Source organism: Oncorhynchus tshawytscha, linkage group LG16 (genome assembly GCF_018296145.1).
Source record: "Oncorhynchus tshawytscha isolate Ot180627B linkage group LG16, Otsh_v2.0, whole genome shotgun sequence".
Classification (NCBI taxonomy): domain Eukaryota; kingdom Metazoa; phylum Chordata; class Actinopteri; order Salmoniformes; family Salmonidae; genus Oncorhynchus; species Oncorhynchus tshawytscha.
This window is the reverse complement of record NC_056444.1, coordinates 58,554,439-58,581,879: the sequence shown is the minus strand read 5'-3', so window position 1 is coordinate 58,581,879 and position 27,441 is coordinate 58,554,439. Positions and strand designations below refer to the sequence as shown.

The window sequence follows — 27,441 nt, the reverse complement described above, 5'->3', positions numbered from 1 at the left end:
TAACAAAGCCTACCATCAGTAACACACTACGCCGCCAGGGACTCAAATTCTGCAGTGCCAGACGTGTCCCCCTGCTTAAGCCAGTACATGTCCAGGCCCGTCTGAAGTTTGCTAGAGAGCATTTGGATGATCCAGAAGAAGATTGGGAGAATGTCATATGGTCAGATGAAACCAAAATATAACTTTTTGGTAGTAACTCAACTCGTCGTGTTTGGAGGACAAAGAATGCTGAGTTGCATCCAAAGAACACCATACCTACTGTGAAGCATGGGGGTGGAAATATCATGCTTTTCTGCAAAGGGACCAGGACGACTGATCCGTGTAAAGGAAAGAATGAATGGGGCCATGTATCGTGAGATTTTGAGTGAAAACCTCCTTCCATCAGCAAGGGCATTGAAGATGAAACGTGGCTGGGTCTTTCAGCATGACAATGATCCCAAACACACCGCCCGGTCAACGAAGGAGTGGCTTCGTAAGGAGCATTTCAAGGTCCAGGAGTGGCCTAGCCAGTCTCCAGATCTCAATCCCATAGAAAATCTTTGGAGGGAGTTGAAAGTCTGTCTTGCCCAGCAACAGCCCCAAAACATCACTGCTCTAGAGGAGATCTGCATGAAGGAATGGGCCAAAATACCAGCAACAGTGTGTGAAAACCTTGTGAAGACTTACAGAAAACGTTTGACCTCTGTCATTGCCAAGAAAGGGTATATAACAAAGTATTGAGATAAACTTTCATTATTGACCAAATACTTATTTTCCACCATAATTTGCAAATAAATTCATTAAAAAATCCTACAATGTGATTTTCTGGATTTTTTTTTTTTTTCATTTTGTCTGTCATAGTTGAAGTGTACCTATGATGAAAATTACAGGCCTCTCATCTTTTTAAGTGGGAGAACTTGCACAAATGGTGGCTGACTAAATACTTTTTTGCCCCACTGTATATACAAACACACACACACACACACACAGCGTGTTGACTGACAGGTGAGTTAGGCAGAGAACAGTGCCCCAGCTGGAATATAGAAGCCGTGTGTTTATTTAAAGCCCAGAATCAATCCTCTCTCTCTTTCACACACTACCACTTCTGACTCCAATCACCTCGCTCAATAACCCACAGCCTACCTCTCTCTCTCTTACCCACCGCAGCATCTCCTGCCACATACTCTGACATCTCCCCAACGGGAGGATGCAATATTCCTCTCCACTACATTTCCAATGACATCAAGCGGCCGGGAGTGGAAAGGAAAATATATAGCCTAGTAAATGCAATCCCTCCATGTGGTTCCATTCACTGAGTGTCTGGGGGAGCAGAATGTGCTGTCAGAGGAATTATGGGAAAAGGATCCCTATCTTGTTCGAGATGTGAAAATGAAGCCTATTACTGAGCAGAACAGTACTTTGTGACATACGGTGGGCGATATGGCATTGAGGTCCACGTTGGTCTCCTTTGTGCCATCCATTCTCCAGATTGTCTGCTCCATCGACTGACTGACAGGAGTGTATTCATGATGGCATACAGTACAGCCAGGCCCTCATTAAAAATACACATCGATCTATACAGTCATGTTTGAATCTCAGGTCCTCCCTCCGATATGCCTGATGGATAAATATAGCCTGTTAATCAGGTCCACTCTCACACACACAAACACAGCCAGGGTCTCAGGTTTGATTAATTGCATTCTGAGATTAATTACAAAGATCAATGCGATAATCCACAGGTCTCATGAGGCGAGAGGGACTGTATAGAAGCCCACTTCACATGCCATTTTCACACGCTGCCACGCTTAGCTTCCTACTGTATGTGTGTGCCTGTGTAGTAGATGTACTGTATGAGTATGGCTGAAATCACCCTCTACCACTTTACACTGCAGGCAGGTAGGCAGGCAGACAGATGGAGACAGACAGGGAGGCAGGCAGACAGGCAGGGAGACATGGAGAGGGGTTCAAGTTCATGGGGTTTTGGGTGAGAGGAAAGGTAAAGAGAAGGATAATTGTTTGACAGAAGAAGAGAGGAGGAGATGGCTAAGAGGGGTGGCATCAGTGGAGTGGTGAGAGAGCGGCGAGGTGTTACTGACAAAATATGAATGTATTTTTGATGGCATCATTGGACACAGCCGTAACATGCTTTTACAATATAAAGTGTGTGTCAGTGGTTGAATACAGCACAAAGGAAACACAAGTCGTGTATGAACAGTACTATTACAGAGACAGCCGGGGCATAATATCTAAATAAACAGGGGTGAAAACACATATCCAAACACAATAGGTTATACTCCCAAAGTCTGTCAGTGGACATGATCAACTCTAATACGGGCAATTACATTTGGAAATGAGGCCTGCTGTTTGATTCTGCAGTGCTTTGTCATTGGGCTGAATAGTGAAATAAGGCACAGTCACACGCGCTAGGGAGGTAGTGTAGGAGTAAAACCCACAGAAAGCTTACTTACAGCTGGCCTCAGCCCGTGAAACACACCCCATAATCTACTGTACAGTCCCTGTTCATTACCCTGAGCCCCAGAGAAATCATATCAAATCTGCCTCGCTGGCTGATTCTACAGACGAAAATTAAGACAAATAGGTAGTTTAATACGAGAGATAGACTACTAGAAGTGCCCGAGCTTTACGCACAAAAAATGTTTTTATTTCAAATTTTGTGCACAAATTTGTTTACATCCCTGTTAGTGAGCATTTCTCCATTGCCAAGATAATCCATCCACCTGACAGGTGTGGCATATCAACAAGCAGAATAAACAGCATGATCATTACACAGGTGCACCTTGTGCTGGGGAAAATAAAAGGCCACTCTAAAATGTGCAGTTTTGTCACACAACACAATGCCATAGATGTCTCAAGTTTTGAGGGAGCGTGCAATTGGCATGCTGACTGCAGGAATGTCCACCAGAGCTGTTGCCAGAGAATTTAAAGTTAATTTCTCAACCACAAGCTGCCTCCAACGTTGTTTTAGAGAATTTGGCAGTACGTCCAAATCGGCCTCGCAATCGCAGACCACGCCAGCCCAGAACCTCTACATCCGGCTTCTTCACCTGCGGTATCATGTGAGACCAGCCACCTGGACAGCTGATGAAACTGTGGGTTTGCACAACCAAAGAATTTCTGCACAAACTGTCAGAAACCGTATCAAGGAAGCTCATCTGCATACTCGTCGTACTCACCAGCGTCTTGACCAGACTACAGTTCGGCAACAGTGGGCAAATGATCACGGATGAATCCCGGTTTCAATTGTACCGGGCAGATGGCAGACCGTGTGTATGGCGTTGTGTGGGCAGCGTTTTCCTGATGTCAACGTTGTGAACAGAGTGACCCATGGTGGCGGTGGGGTTACGGTATGAGCAGACATAAGCTAAGGACAATGAACCCAATTGTATTTTATTAATGTCAATTTTAATGAACAGCGATACCGTGACGAGTACCTGAGGCCCATTGTCGTGCCATTCATCCACCACCATCACTTCATGTTTCAGCATGATAATGCACGGCCCAAGTTGCAAGGACCTGTACACAATTCCTGGACGCTTAAAATGTCCCATGTCTTCCATGGCCTGTATACTCTACTCACAAGACATGTCACCCAATAAGCATGTTTGGGACATCGACGTGTACGACAGCGTGTTCCAGTTTCCACCAATATACAGCAACTTCGCACAGCCAATGAAGAGAATTGGAACAACATTCACACAGACCACAATCAACAGCCTGATCAACTCTATGTGAAGGAGATGTGTTGCACTGCATGAGGCAAATGGTGGTCACACCAGATACTGACTAGATATCTGATCCACGCTCCTACCTTTTTTTACGGTATCTGTGACCAACAGATGCATATCTGTATTCTCAGTCATGTGAAATCCATAGATTAAGGCCTAATGAATGAATTTATTTCAATTGACTGATTTGCTTATATGAACTGTAACTCTGTAAAATCTTTGAAATTGTTGCATGTTGCGTTAATAATTTTTAGTCAGTGTATTTTATTAGTGGAGTGCTGGAGAATGGAGGATGTTGACAGACCTCTATCTACAACCATGACCTTCTCTTGGTTGGATCCATCACGTCTCAACAGATGAAGAGAGAAGATGTAGAAGGAACCACAGAATGACTGGTCTGAGCCCGAGCCACAAAGCATCTCGGAGTAGAAGTGCTGATCTAGGAGCAGTTCTACCACCTTTTAAATCATAGTTTATAATATTACCTGAACAGATCCAAGATCAGCTTTGATTGTGATTGATGTGATTGCTGCAGAGTGAATGTTTACGTCAGCTAAATGAGACAGGGCCAGCCAGACCCTGCTGCTGTTGACTCGTCTCAGTCAAACTGCTGTGGGCTCCTAGAATATAGTACAGGATGCATACCTAGCTACAGTAATTCAGACTGCTGTATACTGCCCAATTTCCTTTAGGAGGCCATTGGATTTAGCTGTACGGTAACATGATTTCTGACCCCTAGACAATGCTTCTGTAGTCTACACACATCACTGTTCTTAAACATTTGAAACAATGCTCTGTTTTGAATATAAATCAGGCCATCGGTTCTATTATCGTCATGGCGGAAGTAAATCCACGCTGCAGGGAGTATTTACCCTGTTTGGATGCAGCGTCCAACATCTCTGCGGCAGGTTTACTCGAGTCATTTACTTTTAATCACAGGATTTTTCATTAAAGCAGTCAAATGACTTGTTAAACATGTATCAACAGAATTATTATCATCAAGACGCACAAGGAGCATAGTTAATCATTTTAATTGAAATATAATTCCACCCTAAACTACCTTGAGGAATTTCCACCGCCTTAAACTACCAAGGAATTTCCACTATTCAGTTGGTGAGAAAGAAATGGTTATAATAATCTGTGCAACTCTCACGTTCTATTTCAAATATATTCTTAGGATTACAATCTCATTATCACCATTGGGAGTTAACCATGAGACTGAAAGCTGAATAACAAGCATTGATTTTTTTTCCAGTGAAAATGTCAGACATTTTTCAATTTATTATTTTCACGTCCCATAATTCATTTCAGTTCATTAGTGTGTAATCTGCTTCTCTGTATTATCGGTGAATGGGCATCATGCCGGGAATACTGTATCAGTAGCAACAGATGGAAGGGAGAAATGGAAGGCGATCGAGGTTTTGGATTCAGGTTATGTTCTTTGCAGGCCTTTATACACTACAAACACACAGTAGTCGAGAAAGAAAGAAAAGGGAAGTCAGTTTGAGAAGGGGTAAGAAGGTCCCTGGTGACATTAGGGTGTTTTCTGTTGGAAAATCAAAGAGGTTCCTCTCCATCCCTAGAGGGGTGACTTTGATTGACAGGTCGTCTCTAGGAAACAGCTCTGTCTGAGGGTGGCGCTACCCCATCATGCACCACCAATTGAACTTTGAGAGTAAACGGTAATTGTGAGGAACCTTTGGTTGATAGGAGGGAGACTGATTCATTTTCTGATTGACAGAGGCATAGAGACAAGCTCCATTTTGATTTAGTGATGACTTCTGCCCAGATCTAATCTCTTTATATTTCAGATAAACCTTTTCTTAACTAGAGGCTTTTAGCCGAATCAAACTAGTGGGGAATGCGGAGGTTAGAAACTAGTGTTGGATCATGAGGTGAGGTACCACCTCAAAAGGCAGCCAGTATACAACAGAACATCCTATTTTCTACAATCTAGAACATAGAATCTCTGTAGATCAACCCCTCCCTCCATCACATCCCATAACCCCCCCCAAAGCCTCTTCAGCCCCCACACAAACAGAAGTGTAGACTCACCAGGGACATAGTACAATTTGTGTAGGCCTCTAAGCCCTGTTTGCACCAAAGGCCTACTCTCATCCCCCTACTCTGCCCTAAGCACCATAACCTACACTAATCACATTAACAGCTGGCATTCAGTGAGAGAGGAGGGAAGGAAGTGCGTTAAGACAAATACAAACACAGAAAGTTACAGACCCAGATAGGGCATGATATTGAGTGATGCTTTCCTCTATCCTTGCTTCCAACTAACACCTTCTTATTTAACAGCAGTTGGCATCCTATATGTTGCATTACCAACCCCAACTGAACTATAGTATAGATCCATTACACTGTGATATAAAAAGGAAACCAGGAAAAATAAAAAGTATACATATATTTTTAATTACCCTACTAACTAACCCTATACTCATTAAAACTTTATTCCACTACTTTAACCCTCTCTGATCCAACCCCAGGCCGACGACCTGAGAGGACGGGACACTACCACTCAACACACCCTGTAACTCTTCTGAAGTCAAATCTCCTACCCCCAAGAACTTCTCTGCAGCTGCCACCACAACATCTATTTTCTGTGATTTACATTCCATCTCTGCGGTACAGTTGATAACCATTGCTATGAATGCTAAAAAGCCAACCTTAATGAAACATATCACTCATTAGCCAATCCCTCTGTTCTGTCACAGTACTACTATTCACAGGGATCCTCTCAGAATCACTCTCCCTTTATCCCTCCTCTACCTTCTTCACTACCTCAGCATACGGCACCTTCTGCACTACTCTGACCCTGGTCACCTCAACCTGCCTCTCTCGTACCGGAGACTCCGTCTGCGTCGCTCCAAATGGCAGACGTCACAAACACCAGGAACCTTCAAATGCTCCACCTCCACACTTAACGGTACCCCAGAAATCACTCCCTCCAACGGTGCCCTGTACCTAAGCGTAAAGCAAGATACAGGTCTTTCCCCAAATTGCATCACATGGAGCGCCTGCTCCCTTCAACAGATTCACACCCATCCTCTGCCTCCCTCAGTCTTTTCAACCTCACCGCTCATTCCCTCTAATCCTCCTCCTTTATCCAATTACCGACTTGTTCTGAAAATGTTCTACTTTTCAAGTCTAAATCTCTTTTTTGCCTCATCAAGGGAAATCCTATGCCCTATACGCGACCTACAGTCGTCCACTATCCCCAGGTCCGTTCCATGATATAATGGAGGTCTGCAAACATACCTTTACGGTGCATGCCGCCACCTACTGTGCTGGAGTGGGTGGTCAATCACGGTTCACAACATTAGCTCTACATTACTAAATCCTCTTCCCTGACTCAGTACTCCTGAGAAAAAAAAGGGGAAAAAAGAGCCCTACTACCTTCTAAAAGACCCTCCCCCATCTTCCAACTGCCTTTCTCCCCCAAACACATATACACCTGTATTCAATCAACTCAAATTGGTGGGAGGGACCTATAATTACACAATTAGCCAATCTGTATTCTACACACATTCCCCACACATTCAATTGACACTCTTAACTGCTGCAGGTGACATGGTGGGAAAACACGTTAACTATGGCAGAATATGAAATATGACTGAAAACAGGGCATTTTAACATCACTAACACACAAAATGGGGAATGTTCAATATTTCAGTGAGGATGTGCCATCATTCTCAGAGAAACTATTAACCAGAGAGGCAGCCGGAGGATAAAAACTCACTCTCCACCCTCGGCCCTCTACAAACCAACCACCATAATGGCTTTTAACATGGCGCCTGGGGGGGTGCTTAAGAGGGAAGGATCTTAATATTGAGTCTTCAATAATAGCTCCTCCATGGGAACTCAAGATGATAATTCAGCCATTACCATTAAGCAGATGTGCAGTACTTAACGTGAGACCGGGATGGGAATTCAAATGCATGCATAATAATAGCTATAGAGCACCGGGTCAATTAGCGCCCCTTCGTATGGCTGAGTGGCATGTTTCCCAGGCTCCTTCATGCAGCTAAGTGGCATGTTTCCCAGGCATGGCTGCTCCTTCGTATGGCTGAGTGGCATGTTTCCCAGGCTCCTTCATGCGGCTAAGTGGCATGTTTCCCAGGCATGGCTGCTCCTTCGTATGGCTGAGTGGCATGTTTCCCAGGCTCCTTCATGCAGCTAAGTGGCATGTTTCCCAGGCATGGCTGCTCCTTCGTATGGCTGAGTGGCATGTTTCCCAGGCATGGCTGCTCCTTTGTATGGCTAAGTGGCATGTTTCCCAGGCATGGCTGCTCCTTCGTATGGCTGAGTGGCATGTTTCCCAGGCATGACTGCTCCTTCGTATGGCTAAGTGGCATGTTTCCCAGGCATGGCTGCTCCTTTGTATGGCTGAGTGGCATGTTTCCCAGGCATGGCTGCTCCTTCATATGGCTAAGTGGCATGTTTCCCAGGCTCCTTCATGCGGCTAAGTGGCATGTTTCCCAGGCATGACTGCTCCTTCGTATGGCTGAGTGGCATGTTTCCCAGGCATGACTGCTCCTTCGTATGGCTGAGTGGCATGTTTCCCAGGCATGACTGCTCCTTCGTATGGATGAGTGGCATGTTTCCCAGGCATGACTGCTCCTTCGTATGGCTGAGTGGCATGTTTCCCAGGCATGACTGCTCCTTCGTATGGCTGAGTGGCATGTTTCCCAGGCATGGCTGCTCCTTCGTATGGCTGAGTGGCATGTTTCCCAGGCATGGCTGCTCCTTTGTATGGCTGAGTGGCATGTTTCCCAGGCATGACTGCTCCTTCGTATGGCTGAGTGGCATGTTTCCCAGGCATGACTGCTCCTTCGTATGGCTGAGTGGCATGTTTCCCAGGCATGACTGCTCCTTCGTATGGCTGAGTGGCATGTTTCCCAGGCATGACTGCTCCTTCGTATGGCTGAGTGGCATGTTTCCCAGGCATGACTGCTCCTTCGTATGGCTGAGTGGCATGTTTCCCAGGCATGACTGCTCCTTCGTATGGCTGAGTGGCATGTTTCCCAGGCATGACTGCTCCTTCGTATGGCTGAGTGGCATGTTTCCCAGGCATGACTGCTCCTTCGTATGGCTAAGTGGCATGTTTCCCAGGCATGACTGCTCCTTCGTATGGCTGAGTGGCATGTTTCCCAGGCATGGCTGCTCCTTCGTATGGCTGAGTGGCATGTTTCCCAGGCATGGCTGCTCCTTCATGCGGCTAAGTGGCATGTTTCCCAGGCATGACTGCTCCTTCGTAAGGCTGAGTGGCATGTTTCCCAGGCATGGCTGCTCGGCATGTTTCCCAGGCATTGTTGCTCCTTCGTATGGCTGAGTGGCATGTTTCACAGGCATGACTGCTCCTTTGTATGGCTGAGTGGCATGTTTCCCAGGCATGACTGCTCCTTCGTATGGCTAAGTGGCATGTTTCCCAGGCAGGCATGTTTCCCAGGAACTGCTCCTTCGTTTGGCTGAGTGGCATGTTTCACAGGCATGGCTGCTCCTTCATATGGCTGAGTGGCATGTTTCTCAGGCATGGCTGCTCGGCATGTTTCCCAGGCATTGTTGCTCCTTCGTATGGCTGAGTGGCATGTTTCACAGGCATGACTGCTCCTTTGTATGGCTGAGTGGCATGTTTCCCAGGCATGACTGCTCCTTCGTATGGCTAAGTGGCATGTTTCCCAGGCATGACTGCTCCTTCGTATGGCTGAGTGGCATGTTTCCCAGGCAGGCATGTTTCCCAGGCATTGTTGCTCCTTCGTTTGGCTGAGTGGCATGTTTCCCAGGCATGGCTGCTCCTTCGTATGGCTGAGTGGCATGTTTCCCAGGCATGGCTGCTCCTTCATGCGGCTAAGTGGCATGTTTCCCAGGCATGACTGCTCCTTCGTAAGGCTGAGTGGCATGTTTCCCAGGCATGGCTGCTCGGCATGTTTCCCAGGCATTGTTGCTCCTTCGTATGGCTGAGTGGCATGTTTCCCAGGCATGGCTGCTCCTTCGTATGGCTAAGTGGCATGTTTCCCAGGCATGGCTGCTCCTTCGTATGGCTGAGTGGCATGTTTCCCAGGCATGACTGCTCCTTCGTATGGCTAAGTGGCATGTTTCCCAGGCATGGCTGCTCCTTTGTATGGCTGAGTGGCATGTTTCCCAGGCATGGCTGCTCCTTCATATGGCTAAGTGGCATGTTTCCCAGGCTCCTTCATGCGGCTAAGTGGCATGTTTCCCAGGCATGACTGCTCCTTCGTATGGCTGAGTGGCATGTTTCCCAGGCATGACTGCTCCTTCGTATGGCTGAGTGGCACGTTTCCCAGGCATGACTGCTCCTTCGTATGGATGAGTGGCATGTTTCCCAGGCATGACTGCTCCTTCGTATGGCTGAGTGGCATGTTTCCCAGGCATGACTGCTCCTTCGTATGGCTGAGTGGCATGTTTCCCAGGCATGGCTGCTCCTTTGTATGGCTGAGTGGCATGTTTCCCAGGCATGACTGCTCCTTCGTATGGCTGAGTGGCATGTTTCCCAGGCATGGCTGCTCCTTCGTATGGCTGAGTGGCATGTTTCCCAGGCATGGCTGCTCCTTTGTATGGCTGAGTGGCATGTTTCCCAGGCATGACTGCTCCTTCGTATGGCTGAGTGGCATGTTTCCCAGGCATGACTGCTCCTTCGTATGGCTGAGTGGCATGTTTCCCAGGCATGACTGCTCCTTCGTATGGCTGAGTGGCATGTTTCCCAGGCATGACTGCTCCTTCGTATGGCTGAGTGGCATGTTTCCCAGGCATGACTGCTCCTTCGTATGGCTGAGTGGCATGTTTCCCAGGCATGACTGCTCCTTCGTATGGCTGAGTGGCATGTTTCCCAGGCATGACTGCTCCTTCGTATGGCTGAGTGGCATGTTTCCCAGGCATGACTGCTCCTTCGTATGGCTAAGTGGCAGGTTTCCCAGGCATGACTGATCCTTCGTATGGCTGAGTGGCATGTTTCCCAGGCATGGCTGCTCCTTCGTATGGCTGAGTGGCATGTTTCCCAGGCATGGTTGCTCCTTCATGCGGCTAAGTGGCATGTTTCCCAGGCATGACTGCTCCTTCGTAAGGCTGAGTGGCATGTTTCCCAGGCATGGCTGCTCGGCATGTTTCCCAGGCATTGTTGCTCCTTCGTATGGCTGAGTGGCATGTTTCACAGGCATGACTGCTCCTTTGTATGGCTGAGTGGCATGTTTCCCAGGCATGACTGCTCCTTCGTATGGCTAAGTGGCATGTTTCCCAGGCATGACTGCTCCTTCGTATGGCTGAGTGGCATGTTTCCCAGGCATGGCTGCTCGGCATGTTTCCCAGGCATTGTTGCTCCTTCGTATGGCTGAGTGGCATGTTTCCAGGCATGGCTGCTCCTTCATATGGCTGAGTGGCATGTTTCCCAGGCATGACTGCTCCTTCGTATGGCTGAGTGGCATGTTTCCCAGGCATGACTGCTCCTTCGTATGGCTAAGTGGCATGTTTCCCAGGCATTGTTGCTCCTTCGTATGGCTGAGTGGCATGTTTCACAGGCATGGCTGCTCCTTCATATGGCTGAGTGGCATGTTTCCCAGGCATGACTGCTGCTTCGTATGGCTGAGTGGCATGTTTCCCAGGCATGACTGCTCCTTCGTATGGCTAAGTGGCATGTTTCCCAGGCATGACTGCTCCTTCGTATGGCTGAGTGGCATGTTTCCCAGGCATGGCTGCTCCTTCGTATGGCTGAGTGGCATGTTTCCCAGGCATGGCTGCTCCTTCATGCGGCTAAGTGGCATGTTTCCCAGGCATGACTGCTCCTTCGTAAGGCTGAGTGGCATGTTTCCCAGGCATGGCTGCTCGGCATGTTTCCCAGGCATTGTTGCTCCTTCGTATGGCTGAGTGGCATGTTTCACAGGCATGGCTGCTCCTTCATATGGCTGAGTGGCATCTCACACGTCCCTCCCTTCAATTCATGGTTCGGTTTGATGGAAACTAAAAGGTTTTCTCCAAAAATAATTTCAACTGATAGAGTAAGTCAAATATTCCGTTTAACAGTGAAATCCTAAAGACATGAATACTCTGTTTAAGCACATGGTCGATAGCCTGTATTGATTGAGGTAAACACCATGTAGTCAAGAAGGTGTATGGTAAGAGCCAGAGTGGTGGGACTAGTCCCTCTGTCTGTTCCTTCTTCTTCACCCTATTAGCCTCATAGTTACACATGCTGTCACACATGCTGTCACCCACCAACACACCCACAGGTTGCCTCAGCTCAGTGCTACACAGTTGTAAATGGGCAGATAAGAGATGTGTAATTGAGGATATGGCCTGTAAACTGTGTGCTGGTGATTACTGTACATAAAACATACTGTACATAAAACATACAGTATATAAAACCTACTGTATTATCTCCAGGCTGCACAGTAATAGGTGAGGTGATAATGGAATTATGGCCACCTCGCTCTCTCTCCCGCTCTCTTACACACACACATGCACGCACACGCACACAACCCACACAGAGGGGGCACACTATGTTCCATTAACTGGGCATGCTGTTCTGCCTTGTGCAGCCATTCATTTTCATGATGGGACGTTTACATGCAAACTGGCTTGATTAAAACATTTGAGGATGTAAAAATGAACCGGTTACAACCTGCATAACCCTACTGCTTCATGTAACCAGCCCTAATGTATTAGACTCAAATATATTACATTGCAGCACAGTACAATGGAATTTTCTTCACGACAGGCCTATCTTTCATAGCCTGGCTGACGCAACTCACAACCCAGGGAGAGCTGAGACACACTGGTCTGGACAGGAGGACAGTAAATGCAGTATTCGCTCAGAAATTGAGTGGACGCATTGATTGGTTCTCTCAAAAGTTGCATCGTTTGGTTGCAATCAATGCATCCGCACAATTTCTGAGCGATTTGAAAATCCAACAGTTATAATGGAAGGGGGCAGTGCTCAGGGCTGTGTGCGGCTGTCCATGTGGGTGTTTGTGTGAGAAAGACACAAAGGAGAACCAACCAGTAAAAGCACAGCCCCCTTCATTATCCATGCATCAAACCGACAACATCAAGACAGCCTTTCCGGACTCTGAAGTCAGGAGGACTTTGAGTTAGGTGTTCGCCAGACTACATCTTCATGCATTCCCCTACAAAAGAGAAACTCCATGAAATGTGTAACAATTGCATTGACACCATTAGGAAGCGTTTAAATATCCATCAGTTCTGTTTCTTTACAAGTTTCTCTTTCTACTATTCACTGCATCGGAATAGACACTTCTAAATTGGAATTTCATGACTATCCTACGAGGCAGAGGGAGATTGAATATAAATGCACTTCTGTGACTAGGCCTGTTTTTGAGCTGCTATTCTATTATCGGTCTGAGGCGATTGCCTGGCCACCGTGCCTTGAGTTTACCCCTGGGTCCTAGCAGGGACGCAATGAATGGAAAGGAATTGAGAGGGAGACAGAGCACACTAACCACAAAATCGCTCACCCATTAAGGACACACACGGGATGACACACACACACACACACAGGAGGTCACCTTTTCAACGTGAAAAGCTTTGGATGCTTTGTTCTTCAGAATAAATCCAGATCTTCAAAAGCCAAATGAAACTAAACTCATCTGGCTTTTAATTTCAGCAACTGCAAAGGTTATACAGTATGCCTTATATCAGGACCCGAAATGCACAGCAGGGAGTAAAATTCCCCTCCCACATGCACGCACACAGACACACACGCTGGGATTAATCCAGAAGTGGAAGGCGAATCATACACAGCACAGTTCTGGAATATCTGTCTCAGTGTACCAGTACGCTGCTGCAGTAGGCAAACATGTGTGATCAAGACACTATTTGACGGCTCTGTGACTCAGTAACACCCAAACCCACCTTGCCTGACCTCAAGCAGGGATATGCTTTCAAAAGTAGTGGAAAGATACAGAAGTGTTTTCTTAGTGGATGTGTTAGGAGAGTAAGCCGAGTGTGTGAGAGTAGATAAGGGTTGAGTTGAGTTAATATAACTGAGGTTGATATTACACATGTATGGGTAGCATATACAGTTGAAGTCGGAAGTTTACATACACCTTAGCCAATTACATTTAAACTCAGTTTTTCACAATTCCTGACATTTAATCCTAGTAAAAATTCCCTGTCTTACATCAGTTAGGATCACCACTTTATTTTAAGATAGTGAAATTATTTCAACACATTCCCAGTGGGTCAGAAGTTTGCATACACTCAATTAGTATTTGGTAGCATTGTCTTTAAATTGTTTAACTTGGGTCAAACGTTTCAGGTAGCCTCACACAAACTTCCCACAAAAAGTTGAGTGAATTTTGGCCCATTACTCCTGACAGAGCTGGTGTAACTGAGTCAGGTTTGTAGGCCTCCTTTGCTCGCACACGCTTTTTCTGTTCTGCCCACACATTTTCTATAGGATTGAGGTCAGGGCTTTGTGATGACCACTCCAATACCTTGACTTTGTTGTCCTTAAGCCATTTTGACACAACTTTGGAAGTATGCTTGGGGTCATTGTCCATTTGGAAGACCAATTTGCAAGCAAGCTTTAACTTCCTGACTGATGTCTTGAGATGCTGCTTCAATATATCCACATACCTTTCCTCCCTCATGATGCCATCCATTTTGTGAAGTGCACCAGTCCCTCCTGCAGCAAAGCACCCCCATAACATGATGCTGCCACCCCCGTGCTTCACGTTTGGGATGGTGTTCTTTGGCTTGCAAACCTCAATCTTTGTCCCCATGTGCAGTTGCAAACCGTAGTCTGGCTTTTTTATGGTGGTTTTGGAGCAGTGGCTTCTTCCTTGCTGAGTGGCCTTTCAGGTTATGTCGATGTAGGACTCGTTTTTACTGTGGATATAGATACTTTTGTACCTGTTTCTTCCAGCATCTTCACAAAGTCCTTTGCTGTTCTTCTGGGATTGATTTGCACTTTTGGCACCAAAGTACATTCATCTCTAGGAGACAGAACGCATGTCCTTCCTGAGTGGTATGACGGCTGTGTGGTCTATAATGTTTTTTCTGAGGTCTTGGCTGATTTCTTTGGATTTCCCATGATGTCAAGCAAAGAGGCACTGAGTTTGAAGGTAGTTCTTGAAATACATCCACAGGTACACCTCCAATTGACTCAAATGATGTCAATTAGCCTATCAGAAGCTTCTAAAACCATTACATTTTCTGGAGCTTTCCAAGCTGTTTAAAGGCACAGTCAACCTAGTGTATGTAAACCTCTGACCCCCTGGTATTGTTATACAGTGAATTATAAGTGAAATAATCTGTCTGTAAACAATTGTTGTAAAAATTACTTGTGTCATGCGCAAAGTAGATGTCCTAACCGACTTGCCAAAACTATAGTTTGTTAACAAGACATTTGTGGAGTGGTTGAAAAACTACTTTTAATGACTCCAACCTAAGTGTATGTAAACTTCTGACTTCAACTGTATAGGGGGTGACAGAATGCTGAGCCAAATAAGTTCATCTTGCAAGTCTGGCTGATTGAACTAGAGTACTGGCGCCCCAAGATACAATATAAATGAACAATATATATTGTTTTCTTTAATTGTGTGACTGGAGCCCCTGTAAGTATGTGTCTGTGTAAACTCTGAATTGACTCACCCTGTTCCGGGTCATACTCCTCCACTGTGCTGACGAAGTGTGGTCTGGAGTAGAAGTTGTGGGGGCCAGGCTGCTGGAGCCCTCCCAGGCTGAAGAAGCCCCGCTCGGTAGCAGCACAGCAGGCGAAGGCCCGGCGGCTGGGGATACAGGGGTAATGTGTCCAGCTCTTCATTTCCAGGTCAAAGGCCTCGAAGGCTGTGACAGGAAGCTTGCCCTGACGCCCACCTGCCAGGGAGGAATGGAGAGAAAGGAGAGAGGGTCAGAAGGAGTTGGCAGCAGGGCATGAGAGAGAAGGAATGAGAGAGGAGAGAGATGACGGGTCAGAATAGGTGGGAGGGACGAGATGTGAGAGCGAGGGAGAAACAGTTATACAATTTAATAATAATAACTAAATAAAAACAACATTGGCACTAAATGGATGGTTGGAAATGGTTGACCTTCATTATCTGATTCCATATCTGATAGGAGCAGCCAAATATCCTGGGATGTGTTCTCAAATATAAGCTTGGCACCTCCAGATATTAAGATATTTGTATTCTCTCGTTCCATTGGTTTCTCACCTTTCTGATCCTCCCTCTTGCTCTCTGTGACAGCCCCAGGCTCTCTCTCCCCCATGCTCACTCCTGACCCAACAAAACCCACCAAACATGACAGGTACCCAGAGAGAGAGTGTGTGTGTGTGTGTGTAGAGTTTTCCACTTTGGGTCTGGCTGGCAGTGTGTATAGTGAAGATCATACACCGTGTCAGTCACTCTGCTATGCAGTTGGACCTGCAGGTAGTGAGAAAGGTGTGGATCCTATTGGACTTGGGCTAAAGTTTCTATCCGTGTTTGAGTAGACAGTTTGCACTACAGCATGTCGGTGTCAGAGGCTTGATATCAGCCTGGACCTGCCGACAGTATTCCCCCTGTGATCACACACTGATTGCTGACACAGACACAAAGCCTGACATGGCGTGCTTCAGGTAATATTCATCTGGTTTTATTCATGGACATCACATGTCACAGTCTGTGTATTCAGTTACATACAACATTATTATTCATCCAAAGAAAACAACTCAAAGGGAGGTAACAGACACATCCTACTGTAGTCCAATGAGCCAAGAAAAGTGTTTGTGCCTGTTCAAGTAATCATAACACAGAGTAGAGGGACATTAGACGAGTAGCACTGCTTCATTTTTCTAACTGTGTCCATTTATTTGATTTACAGTAGGTACATGTACTATATTGTACAGGGGTGTGGTTGTTATATTGTAACAGTATAACAATGTGATTAGCATAATAAGGCTAATGAACAGCCCCGGCCCCTCTCCTACTCAGGAAGCTGAAACATGAGAGTCTGGGAAATGCTCTGTGGAAAATGTCACATTTACTACACGTCTTCAGTTCAGATCCCTGGTTGTCACACTGGAGTCCAAAAGTAAGGGTCTGCTCTGCAGGCTGAGCCTGTTACCTCTCGCCAGCCAGCGAGCACTGTCTGGCAGCCCTGTCTGGCAGCCCTGTCTGGAAGCCCTGCGGTCCTCCATCAGTAGACAGAGAGAGAGCGAGAGCGAGAGCGAGAGAGAGAGAGAGAGAGAGAGAGAGAGAGAGAATAAAATACAAGATAGGAGTGAAGAATAGCTACACATTGTGGGCTGTACACCACTCAGAGTAGCAGCTGATGTACAAGATGTTCTCAGAGAGAGTGTATGGACGGGCTCCGAAAAGCTTCTCACAGTGTAGATGGGCAGTATTCACATACACACCCACTCAGACAGCTTTGATGACAGACCGCCATATTGAACTGAACCTCATACACACTGGACTGGGTGAGAACTAACAGTCTGGCAGCCTGAAACACAGTCCCATATGCAAGCAAAATCATTCTAGAAACCAATGCCACTATGACAGTTCTATCCATATAAGGTAGTCCGCATACTACAATTTCAGCACCAATCTTATTTTGCCTGTACAACAACGTGTTTGTTTCACATTAAATCATTGAGTTTATGGAGTGCACTGAAAAGGCACTCCATACATGAAAAGGGCATCAACATGTAGCTAGAGTACACTATACATTGTGAACACAGGATCCTTCTCCCACACCTCAGCAGGGTGAAATTGATGGGAAGACCCTCGTCCACTTACCCTCAAATCAAATCTTATTAGTCACATGCTGAATACAACCAGTGTAGGTAGACCTTACAGTGAAATGCTTACTTACAAGCCCCTAACCAACAATGCAGTTTAAAAAAATACGGATGAGAATAAGAAATAAAAGTAACAAGTAATTAAAGAGCAGTAGTAAAATAACAATTACGAGACTATATACAGGGGGTACCAATACAGAGTCAATGTGCAGGGGCACCGGTTAGTTGAGGTAGTATGTACATGTAGGTGGAGTTATTAAAATGACTATGCATAGATTATAACAGAGAATAGCAGTGGTGTAAAGGGGGGGGGGGGTGGTGCAAATAGTCTGGGTAGCCATTTGATTAGATGTTCAGGAGTCTTATGGCTTGTGGGTAGAAGCTGTTTAAAAGCCTTTTGGACCTAGACTTGGCGCTCCGGTACCGCTTGCCGTGTGGTAACAGAGAGAGCAGACTATGACTAGGGTGGCTGGAGTCTTTGACAATTTTTAGGGCTTTCCTCTGACACCGGCTGGTATAGAGGTCCTGGATGTCAGGAAGCTTGGCCTCAGTGATGTCCTGGGCCGTTCACACTACGCTCTCTAGTGCCTTGCAGTCGCAGGCTGAGCAGTTGCCATACCAGGTAGTGATGCAACCAGTCGGGATGCTCTTGATGGTGCAGCTGTAGAACCTTTTGAGGATCTGAGGACCCATATCAAATCTTTTCAGTCTCCTGAGGGGGAATAGGTTATGTCGTGCCCACTTAATGATGGTGTTGGAGTCGAGCCTGGCTGTGCAGTCATGAGTGAACGGGAAGTACAGGAGGGGACTGAGCACGCACCCCTGAGGGGCCCCTGTGTTGAGGATCAGCATGCGGATGTGTTGTTACCCACCCTTAATACCTGGGGGCGACCCGTCAGGAAGTCCAGGATCCAGTTGCAGAGGGAGGTGTTTAGTCCCAGGGTCATTAGCTTATTGATGACCTTGGAGGGCACTATGGTGTTGAACGCTGAGCTGTAGTCAATGAATAGCATTCTTCTAGGCAGAGATCCTCTGTCCTGTGTCTGTGTTCTTTTGCCCATCTTAATCTTTTATTTTTATTGGCCAGTCTGAGATATGGCTTTTTCTTTACAAATCTGCCCAGAAGGCCAGCATCCCGGAGTCGCCTCTTCACTGTTGACATTGACGGGTGTTTTTCGGGTATATATATCTGCCAGTTGAGGACTTATGAGGCATCTGTTTCTCAAACTAGACACTCTAATGTACTTATCCTCTTGCTCAGTTGTGCACCGGGGCCTCCCACTCCTCTTTCTATTCTGTTTAGAGACAGTTTGTGCTGTTCTGTGAAGGGAGTAGTACACAGTGTTGTACGATATCTTCAGTTTCTTGGCAATTTCTCACATGGAATAGCCTTCATTTCTCAGAACAAGAATAGACTGACGAGTTTCAGAAGATTGTTCTTTGTTAGCACATATAAAGCACCCACAAGCTACCGGTGGCTGAAAACACAATCATCGTGGGATGAACGGGTGACGAATTTCCAACCAAGGGTGGTCCATTTAAAAATCACTCCTTCCTCCCCCGCCCCTTGCAAGTGTCAACTCGTCACACGTAATGATACATCATCAGGAATGTCCACTTAATTTCAGGGCAGAGGGGATAGGGTGTGTCAGACAGACAGACAGACAGACAGACAGACAGACAGACAGACAGACAGACAGACAGACAGACAGACAGACAGACAGACAGACAGACAGACAGACAGACAGACAGACAGACAGACAGACAGACAGACAGACAGACAGACAGATAGTAGATAGACAGATAGACAGATAGACAAGATAGATAGATAGATAGATAGATAGATAGATAGATAGATAGATAGATAGATAGATAGATAGATAGATAGATAGATAGATAGATAGATAGATAGATAGATAGATAGATAGATAGATAGATAGATAGATAGATAGATAGATAGATAGATAGATAGATAGATAGATAGATAGATAGATAGATAGATAGAAAGACAGATAGAGAGACAGATAGAGAGATAGACAGAGAGACAGATAGAGAGATAGACAGATAGATATACCAGACAGACAGGCAGTAACACAGTAACACCAAATAGATGTACCAGCCATGGAGAGGAGGATGTGGTTATACTCTTTTGCTGGGAATGGAGATCACTTGTGAATATTCATAAGAAGCCACCTTTTTGAAATGTTTTCCCTCCTACACAGCCATATATGTAGATGTCTCTACTCCTACAAGTTAAAAAGTATTCTAAAACTAGGACTGTTGTCCACAGCTGCAGTGCTGGTACCAGTGAATGAATGTGAATAATGACCTATCTGTTTAATCTGTTCTCATGACCTATTTGAAATCAGATCGAACATGTTTGCCCAGAGACTCAGAGAACAGATCTACAGCTGTCCCTCAATCCCTGTCTGTTTTCTTTCTGTCTGTCCCTCACTCCCTGTCTGTTTTCTTTCTGTCTGTCCCTCACTCCCTGTCTGTTTTCTTTCTGTCTGTCCCTCAATCCCTGTCTGTTTTCTTTCTGTCTGTCCCTCACTCCCTGTCTGTTTTCTTTCTGTCTGTCCCTCACTCCCTGTCTGTTTTCTTTCTGTCTGTACCTCACTCCCTGTCTGTTTTCTTTCTGTCTGTCCCTCACTCCCTGTCTGTTTTCTTTCTGTTTGTCCCTCACTCCATGTCTGTTTTCTTTCTGTCTGTCCCTCACTCCCTGTCTGTTGTCTTTCTGTCTGTCCTCTTTCTGTCTGTCCCTCACTCCCTGTCTGTTTTCTTTCTGTCTGTCCCTCACTCCCTGTCTGTTTTCTTTCTGTCTGTCCCTCACTCCCTGTCTGTTTTCTTTCTGTCTGTCCTCTTTCTGTCTGTCCCTCACTCCCTGTCTGTTTTCTTTCTGTTTGTCCCTCACTCCATGTCTGTTTTCTTTCTGTCTGTCCCTCACTCCGTGTCTGTTTTCTTTCTGTCTGTCCTCTTTCTGTCTGTTCCTCACTCCCTGTCTGTTTTCTTTCTGTCTGTCCCTCACTCCGTGTCTGTTTTCTTTCTGTCTGTCCTCTTTCTGTCTGTTCCTCACTCCCTGTCTGTTTTCTTTCTGTCTGTCCCTCACTCCCTGTATGTTTTCTTTCTGTCTGTCCTCTTTCTGTCTGTCCCTCACTCCCTGTCTGTTTTCTTTCTGTCTGTCCCTCACTGCCTGTTTTTGGAACTCTCACAGAGTGAGTCAAGACTCAGAAAGTTCTGTAGAGCATGAGAGGCTGATGGGCCCGACCCTTCCCAGACATCTGAGCAAGAGTGTGTGTGTGTCTGTGTGTGTTTGTATGTGTGAGTGTTGCTCTCCTATTCAGCACAGGTTCCTCCGATCCTCATGGTCAATTAGAAACGTGCATATTTAAATGTGTGTGTGGTACAACAGCGTTTACATGTGGAGTGTGTGGCTGTACTGTAGGTCAGATCTGACCAGAGTGACACACAGTTGGGGGAGAGAGAGGGGCCAGTGTTGGCCGGTACTTGAGCCTGTTTGGCATGGAGGACACTGTGTCCTGAAACATGTCCCGCAGGCTGCCATTTAACCACAGGCCAACAATCTAACTGTGGTCCACCTGCCTAATCTCTCTTTTGACCTCTCTCTGCGTGCTGTCTTCTGAGTGGTCAGAGGCAATGATACTGCCATTCCTCTGAGATGTGACTGGACAGAAGGGGAAGGGATGGGGGTGTGGGGGGATGGGGGAGTGGCCTACCCAGCACGTAGATCTTGTTGCCTCTCAGGAAGGAGGCGGCTCCATAGCGGGGCGTGGGCATAGAGGTCAGGGGCTGCCATTGGTCATTCTCCGGCTCATAAACCCTCACCAGAGCCTGTGGCGTCGTGTCAGCTGCCATCCCTCCCAGCGCATATACCTTCCCATCTGACAGAGGAGAGAGAGGGAGGGAGGGAGAGAGGGAGGGAGAGATAGAGGGGGGAGAGAGGGAGGGAAGGGGGAGAGAGGGAGGGAGAGAAGGAAGGGGGAGAGAGGGAGGGAGTGAGTGCGAGAAGGAGAGATAAAGGGAGAGAGTTAAATATTTCCCATGTTGAACTAAAGAGTGGGCGTAATTTCATCAGTTCACGATTCCACTCTCCAGAGTGTTAAAAGAATGAAAGTAAAGAACCAACGAAACAAAAATGCACTTTGGTCTCTGACACTAACCTTGCTGTCATGCTGTGCACCTATTCTTGATTAAGATGTGTGTGTGTGATTCATATGTAAACACAATCCATGGGCCTTGTTTAAAAATACAGATAACCCTGCCTGAAGAAATGTAAATATCTCTGCTGCAGTGACATTAGAATATTAGAAAAAAGAACTGGAGAAAGAAAAACGCAAGCTAAGCAAACATGGCCATCCTGCTGAAACACTGCGGTTGCCAGCCAGATTAAAAGGGAGGGAAAAAGAGACTAGCGAGAGATGGAGCCAAACCCAAACAGATGTCTGCCTTAATGCCACTGAACATTCCTGTCAGATACCGAGGAGAGAAATACAATGTATCACTCCCTGCAGAGTGTCTGGAAATAGATGGAACAATGGATGGATGGCTGGATTGATTAATATATGGATGGATAGATGGGTGGATTGCTAGAAGGCAGAGTAGAGGGAGGGGTTGGAAAGGTCAAGGCGAAAGAGGAGAGGAGGGTTGGGGAGAGAAGAGAGGGGTTGGGGAGAGGAGAGGAGGGCTGGGGAGAGGTGAGGTGAGGAGAGGAGTGTTGGGGAGAGGAGGGTTGGGGAGAGGGGAGGGGAGGAGGGTTGGGGAGAGAAGAGGAGGGTTGGGGAGAGGAGAGTTGGGGAGAGTAGAGGAGGGTTGGGGAGAGGAGAGTTGGAGAGAGGAGAGGAGGGTTGGGGAGAGGAGAGTTGGGGAGAGGAGAGGAGGGTTGGGGAGAGGGGAGGAGGGTTGGGGAGAGGGGAGGAGGGTTGGGGAGAGGGGAGGAGGGTTGGGGAGAGGAGAGTTGGGGAGAGGAGAGGAGGGTTGGGGAGAGGAGAGTTGGGGAGAGGAGAGGAGGGTTGGGGGAGAGGAGAGTTGGGGAGAGGAGGGTTGGGGAGAGGTGAGGTGAGGGAGGAGAGTTGGGGGAGGGGAGGAGGGTTGGGGAGAGGAGAGTTGGGGGAGGAGAGGAGGGTTGGGGAGAGATGAGGTGAGGAGAGGTGAGTTGGTGAGAGGAGAGGAGGGTTGGGGAGAGGGGAGGAGGGTTGGGGAGAGGAGAGTTGGGGAGAGGAGAGGAGGGTTTGGGAGAGGAGAGTTGGGGGAGAGGAGGGTTGGGGAGAGGAGAGGATGGTTGGGGGGAGAGGAGGGTTGGGGAGAGGTGAGGTGAGGAGAGGAGAGTTGGGGAGAGGGGAGGAGGGTTGGGGAGAGGAGAGTTGGGGAGAGGAGAGGAGGGTTGGGGAGAGGAGGGTTGGGAGAGGTGAGGGGAGGAGAGGAGGGTTGGGGAGAGGCAAGGAGAGGGGGTTGGGGAGAGTAGAGGAGAGGAGGGTTGGGGAGAGTAGAGGAGGGTTGGGGAGAGTAAACGAGAGGAGGGTTGGGGAGAGTAAAGAAGAGGAGGGTTGGGGAGAGTAGAGGAGGGTTGGGGAAAATAGAGGAGAGGAGGGTTGGAGTGAGGCAAGGAAAGGAGAGGAGGGTTGGGGAGAGGAGAGGAAAGGAGAGGAGGGTTAGGGGAGAGGTGAAGAGGGTTGGGGAGAGTAAAGGAGAGGAGGGTTGGGAGAGTAGAGGAGGGTTGGGGAAAGTAGAGGAGGGTTGAGGAGAGGAGAGGAGGGTTGGGGAGAGGAGAGGAGGGTTGGGGAGAGGAGAGGAGAGGAGGGTTGGGGAGAGTAGAGGAGAGGACGGTTGGGGAGAGTAGAGGAGGGTTGGGGAAAGTAGAAGAGAGGAGGGTTGGAGAGAGGAGAGGAAAGGAGAGGAGGGTTGGGGAGAGGAGAGGAAAGGAGAGGAGGGTTGGGGAGAGGAGAGGAAAGGAGAGGAGGGTTGGGGAGAGATGAGGAAAGTAGAGGAGGGTTGGGGAGAGGAGAGGAGGTTTGGGGAGAGGAGAGGAGGGTTGGGGAGAGTAGAGTAGGGTTGGGGAGAGTAGAGGAGGGTTGGAGAGAGGCGAGGAAAGGAGAGGAGGGTTGGGGAGAGTAGAGGAGAGGATGGTTGGGGAGAGTAGTGGAGAGGATGGTTGAGGAGAGGCGAGGAAAGGATAGGAGGGTTGGGGAGATGCGAGTAGAGGGTTGGGGAGAGGAGAGGGTTGAGGAGAGGAGAGGAGGGTTGGGGAGAGTAGAGGAGGGTTGGGGAGAGTAGAGGAGGGTTGGGGAGAGTAGAGTAGAGGATGGTTGGGGAGAGTAGAGGAGGGTTGGGGAGAGTAGAGTAGAGGAGGGTTGGGGAGAGTAGAGGAGGGTTGGGGAGAGTAGAGTAGCGGAGGGTTGGGGAGAGTAGAGGAGGGTTGGGGAGAGTAGAGGAGGGTTGGGGAGAGTAGAGGAGAGGAGGGTTGCGGAGAGTAGAAGAGGGTTGCGGAGAGTAGAGGAGGGTTGGAGAGAGGGGAGGAAAGGAGTAGAGGGTTGGGGAGAGGAGAGGGTTGGGGAGAGTAGAGGAGGGTTGGAGAGATGCGAGGAAAGGAGTAGAGGGTTGGGGAGAGGAGAGGGTTGAGGAGAGTAGAGGAGGGTTGGGGAGAGTAGAGTAGAGGAGGGTTGGGTTGGGGAGAGTAGAGGAGGGGAGGGTTGGGGAGAGTAGAGGAGGGGAGGGTTGGGGAGAGTAGAGGAGGGGAGGGTTGGGGAGAGTAGAGGAGGGTTGAGGAGAGTAGAGGAGGGGAGGGTTGGAGAGAGTAGAGGAGAGGAGAGTTGGGGAGAGTAGAGGAGGGGAGGGTTGGGGAGAGTAGAGGAGGGTTGGGGAGAGTAGAGGAGGGGAGGGTTGGGGAGAGTAGAGGAGGGTTGGGGAGAGTAGAGTAGAGGAGGGTTGGGGAGAGTAGAGGAGGGGAGGGGAGGGTTGGGGAGAGTAGAGGAGGGTTGGGGAGAGTAGAGGAGGGTTGTGGAGAGTAGAGGAGGGTTGGGGAGAGGAGGGTTAGCACTCTATTAGCAGTCAGATTTGCGACCGCAGCATTGTACTAATCCAGAGAAGCAGGAGGATTTACTGGAACACTTTCAGACAGAAAGCTAGACCTCGGAATACAAAAACAGTTCTTCCTCTTTTCCCTATCATGCACAGATACCCCCGTGTCCCTGTAGCCTGCTGCACAGATTCTGACAGAGGTTGTGACCTGCTTACTGCTCAGAACATGACTCAGTGCCAAATACACACACACACACACACACACACACACACACACACACACACACACACACACACACACACACACACACACACACACACACACACACACACACACACACACACACATACACAGAGAAACGAGGGAGAGAAGAATGAGAGAGGAGAGCATGAAGGAGGATGAGCCAGAAAGAAGAGAGAAAAGAAAGTGGCAAAGCAAACTAAAAAGGAGAGATAAGTGGAGAAGAGGCCTGGCAGAGAGATAACAAAGAATAAGTGCCGAGGAAGTCAATCTGAATGCATCCCTGCTTGCTTTTTTAAGCCCATCACTGATTTAACAGTACCTGATTACAAAAATAATTCCAAAACCATTGGAGATTGTACTGCCGCCTCCTCTTCCAGGTCTCCTACAATATCCCTTTATTCCCTACTCATCTCCTTCTATCTGTGTCCACCCTCACCTTCTCTCTGCTCCACTCACCCCCCTCTGCTCCACTCACACCCCTCTCTGCTCCACTCATCCCCCTCTCTGCTCCACTCACCCCCCTTTCTGCTCCACTCACCCCCCTCTCTGCTCCACTCACCCCCCTCTCTGCTCCACTCACCTCCCCTCTCTGCTCCACTCACCTCCCCTCTCTGCTCCACTCACCTCCCCTCTCTGCTCCACTCACCCCCCTCTCTGTACCACTCACCCCCTCTGCACCACTCTCCCCCTCTCTGCACCACTCACCCCCTCTCTGCACCACTCACCCACCCTCCCTCTCTGCTCCACTCACCCCCCTCTCTGCTCCACTCACCCCCTCTCTGCACCACTCACCCCCTATCTGCACCACTCACCCCCTCTCTGCACCACTCACCCACCCTCCCGCTCTGCTCCACTCACCCCCCCCTCTCTGCTCCACTCACCCCCTCTCTGCACCACTCACCCCCTATCTGCACCACTCACCCCCTCTCCCCACTCTCCCCACTCATCCATCACCCCCCCTCTGCACCACTCACCCCCTCTCTGCACCACTCACCCCCTCTCTGCACCACTCACCCCCTCTCTGCTCCACTCACCCCCTCTCTGCTCCACTCACCCCCTCTCTGCTCCACTCACCCCCCCTCTCTGCTCCACCCAACCCCCTCTCTGCTCCACCCAACCCCCTCCTCTCAGTGAGCACTGTGGTCTGCTCCCTGTTAAGATCACAGGTCATAATGGCCCCTCACTTCTCAGAGGGAAAAGAGCAGAGCCCCTCTCACACACACACACAGACCTGTGATTATCTGAGATTATCTGAGATGTGGCCCGCCCACACACCACTCAGGATGATCATTAACATGTTACATCTAGCCAGGGTGTTCAGCACATTCAAACAGAGGAACAACTAAATAAATGACTACTTACAGATATGATGCATAACCATGGGAATGGGAGTGTGTGTGTGTGTGTGTGTGTGTGTGTGTGTGTGTGTGTGTGTGTGTGTGTGTGTGTGTGTGTGTGTGTGTGTGTGTGTGTGTGTGTGTGTGTGTGTGTGTGTGTGTGTTTATGAATGGGAATGAAAGTGAAAGTATCTGTGGATAAACTAATTCAGAAAAGAACGGAGAACATGACAGTCAATACTTTTGAGAAAACTGCATTCCCAATTTGAGCTTTCACCAACAAAACCTCTTTAAATAGGCTTTGATAGGCCTATCCCCTGAGAAATGAAATGACAACCTATAAACAAGCAAATATCAAACAGCCATTCAGGAAGACCTGTGGGAACCACCGTACCACAGCAGTCTAAATTCCACACCCTGATTTTCTCACTTGTTCAATGACATTCCTGGGCTTCACTCATTATAATCCTCCACATTAGATTGTCACAGATAGGGATGATTTGGTTGTAATATTTCTGGAGGGCTTGAAGCTCTGCAGGCAATGAGACTCTACACATATCCTCTACACTCACTGTAAACAATACATGAACACAAAACTAATGATATAACATTCTCCATCCTTGCAAGTTCATTCTAATAACATTGAGAAAGCTAAACGTACCCCTTGGGTGTTAATAACAAAACAGTAATCACCTGTGGTTATCTGTTGTCTTTCTCTGTGCATATAAAACCAATCAACATATGTTTACTGGCTGTGGTTGGAACAGGGTAGAGGTAGGGAGGGGGAGGAAGAGGGGGGTCCCAGCTTCCGCTCTGGGCCCCTGGAGCATCCACCTCCTGCCGGCCCGCCGCCCTGAGGTTCCACCGCACAATCACACGCAGTCTCCTCTAATTAAGGTAACTCTGCTCTGATCTATGCCCGTCTCCCAGGGAGACGCCATGGCAACAGCCACTCAGTAGACATTTAAGGGGTGGAGCACACGGAGCTTGTGCAGGTGGTGGTGACTGGTGGACGATAATAACATACATCATCATGACCCATGACCAGTGTGACACACCAATTAACGATGAACAGAAGAATCACCGTTACCAACACAGAGCAGAGAGCACACAGCTCTGTGCAGTCACAGAGGGGCAAGACGCAACAACAATAACAGGAAATGAGATATGGTAAGTCCTTTTCTAACAGATACAGATAATCAACAGCTTTATTCACATGAACAAAGCATAAGATAAAGTCACAAACACACACGGCAGAAAATGTGATGTACTGTATACCCAGTCGACACAGAAACACATCAACCCTGCACGAAGCACATCCTGTTTCTCCAAACAGTC

General features: G+C 47.9%; 1 protein-coding gene across 2 annotated transcripts in view; it reads right to left on the bottom strand.

Moving 5' to 3' along the window:
• Nucleotides 1-27,441, bottom strand: part of LOC112216014 (kelch domain-containing protein 8B-like) — a 142,309-nt gene that overhangs the window by 19,330 nt on the left and 95,538 nt on the right. For both annotated transcript variants that reach the window (XR_002948269.2, XM_024375579.2), the window contains exons 3-4: nucleotides 21,225-21,389; nucleotides 15,360-15,584 (exon numbers count right to left, since the gene is read on the bottom strand). Coding sequence is in view for 1 of the 2 variants with exons in the window: in XM_024375579.2 (XP_024231347.2) it covers nucleotides 15,360-15,584; nucleotides 21,225-21,389 (390 nt within the window). In the remaining variant the exon portion in view is untranslated. The remainder of the gene's footprint in view (nucleotides 1-15,359; nucleotides 15,585-21,224; nucleotides 21,390-27,441) is intronic.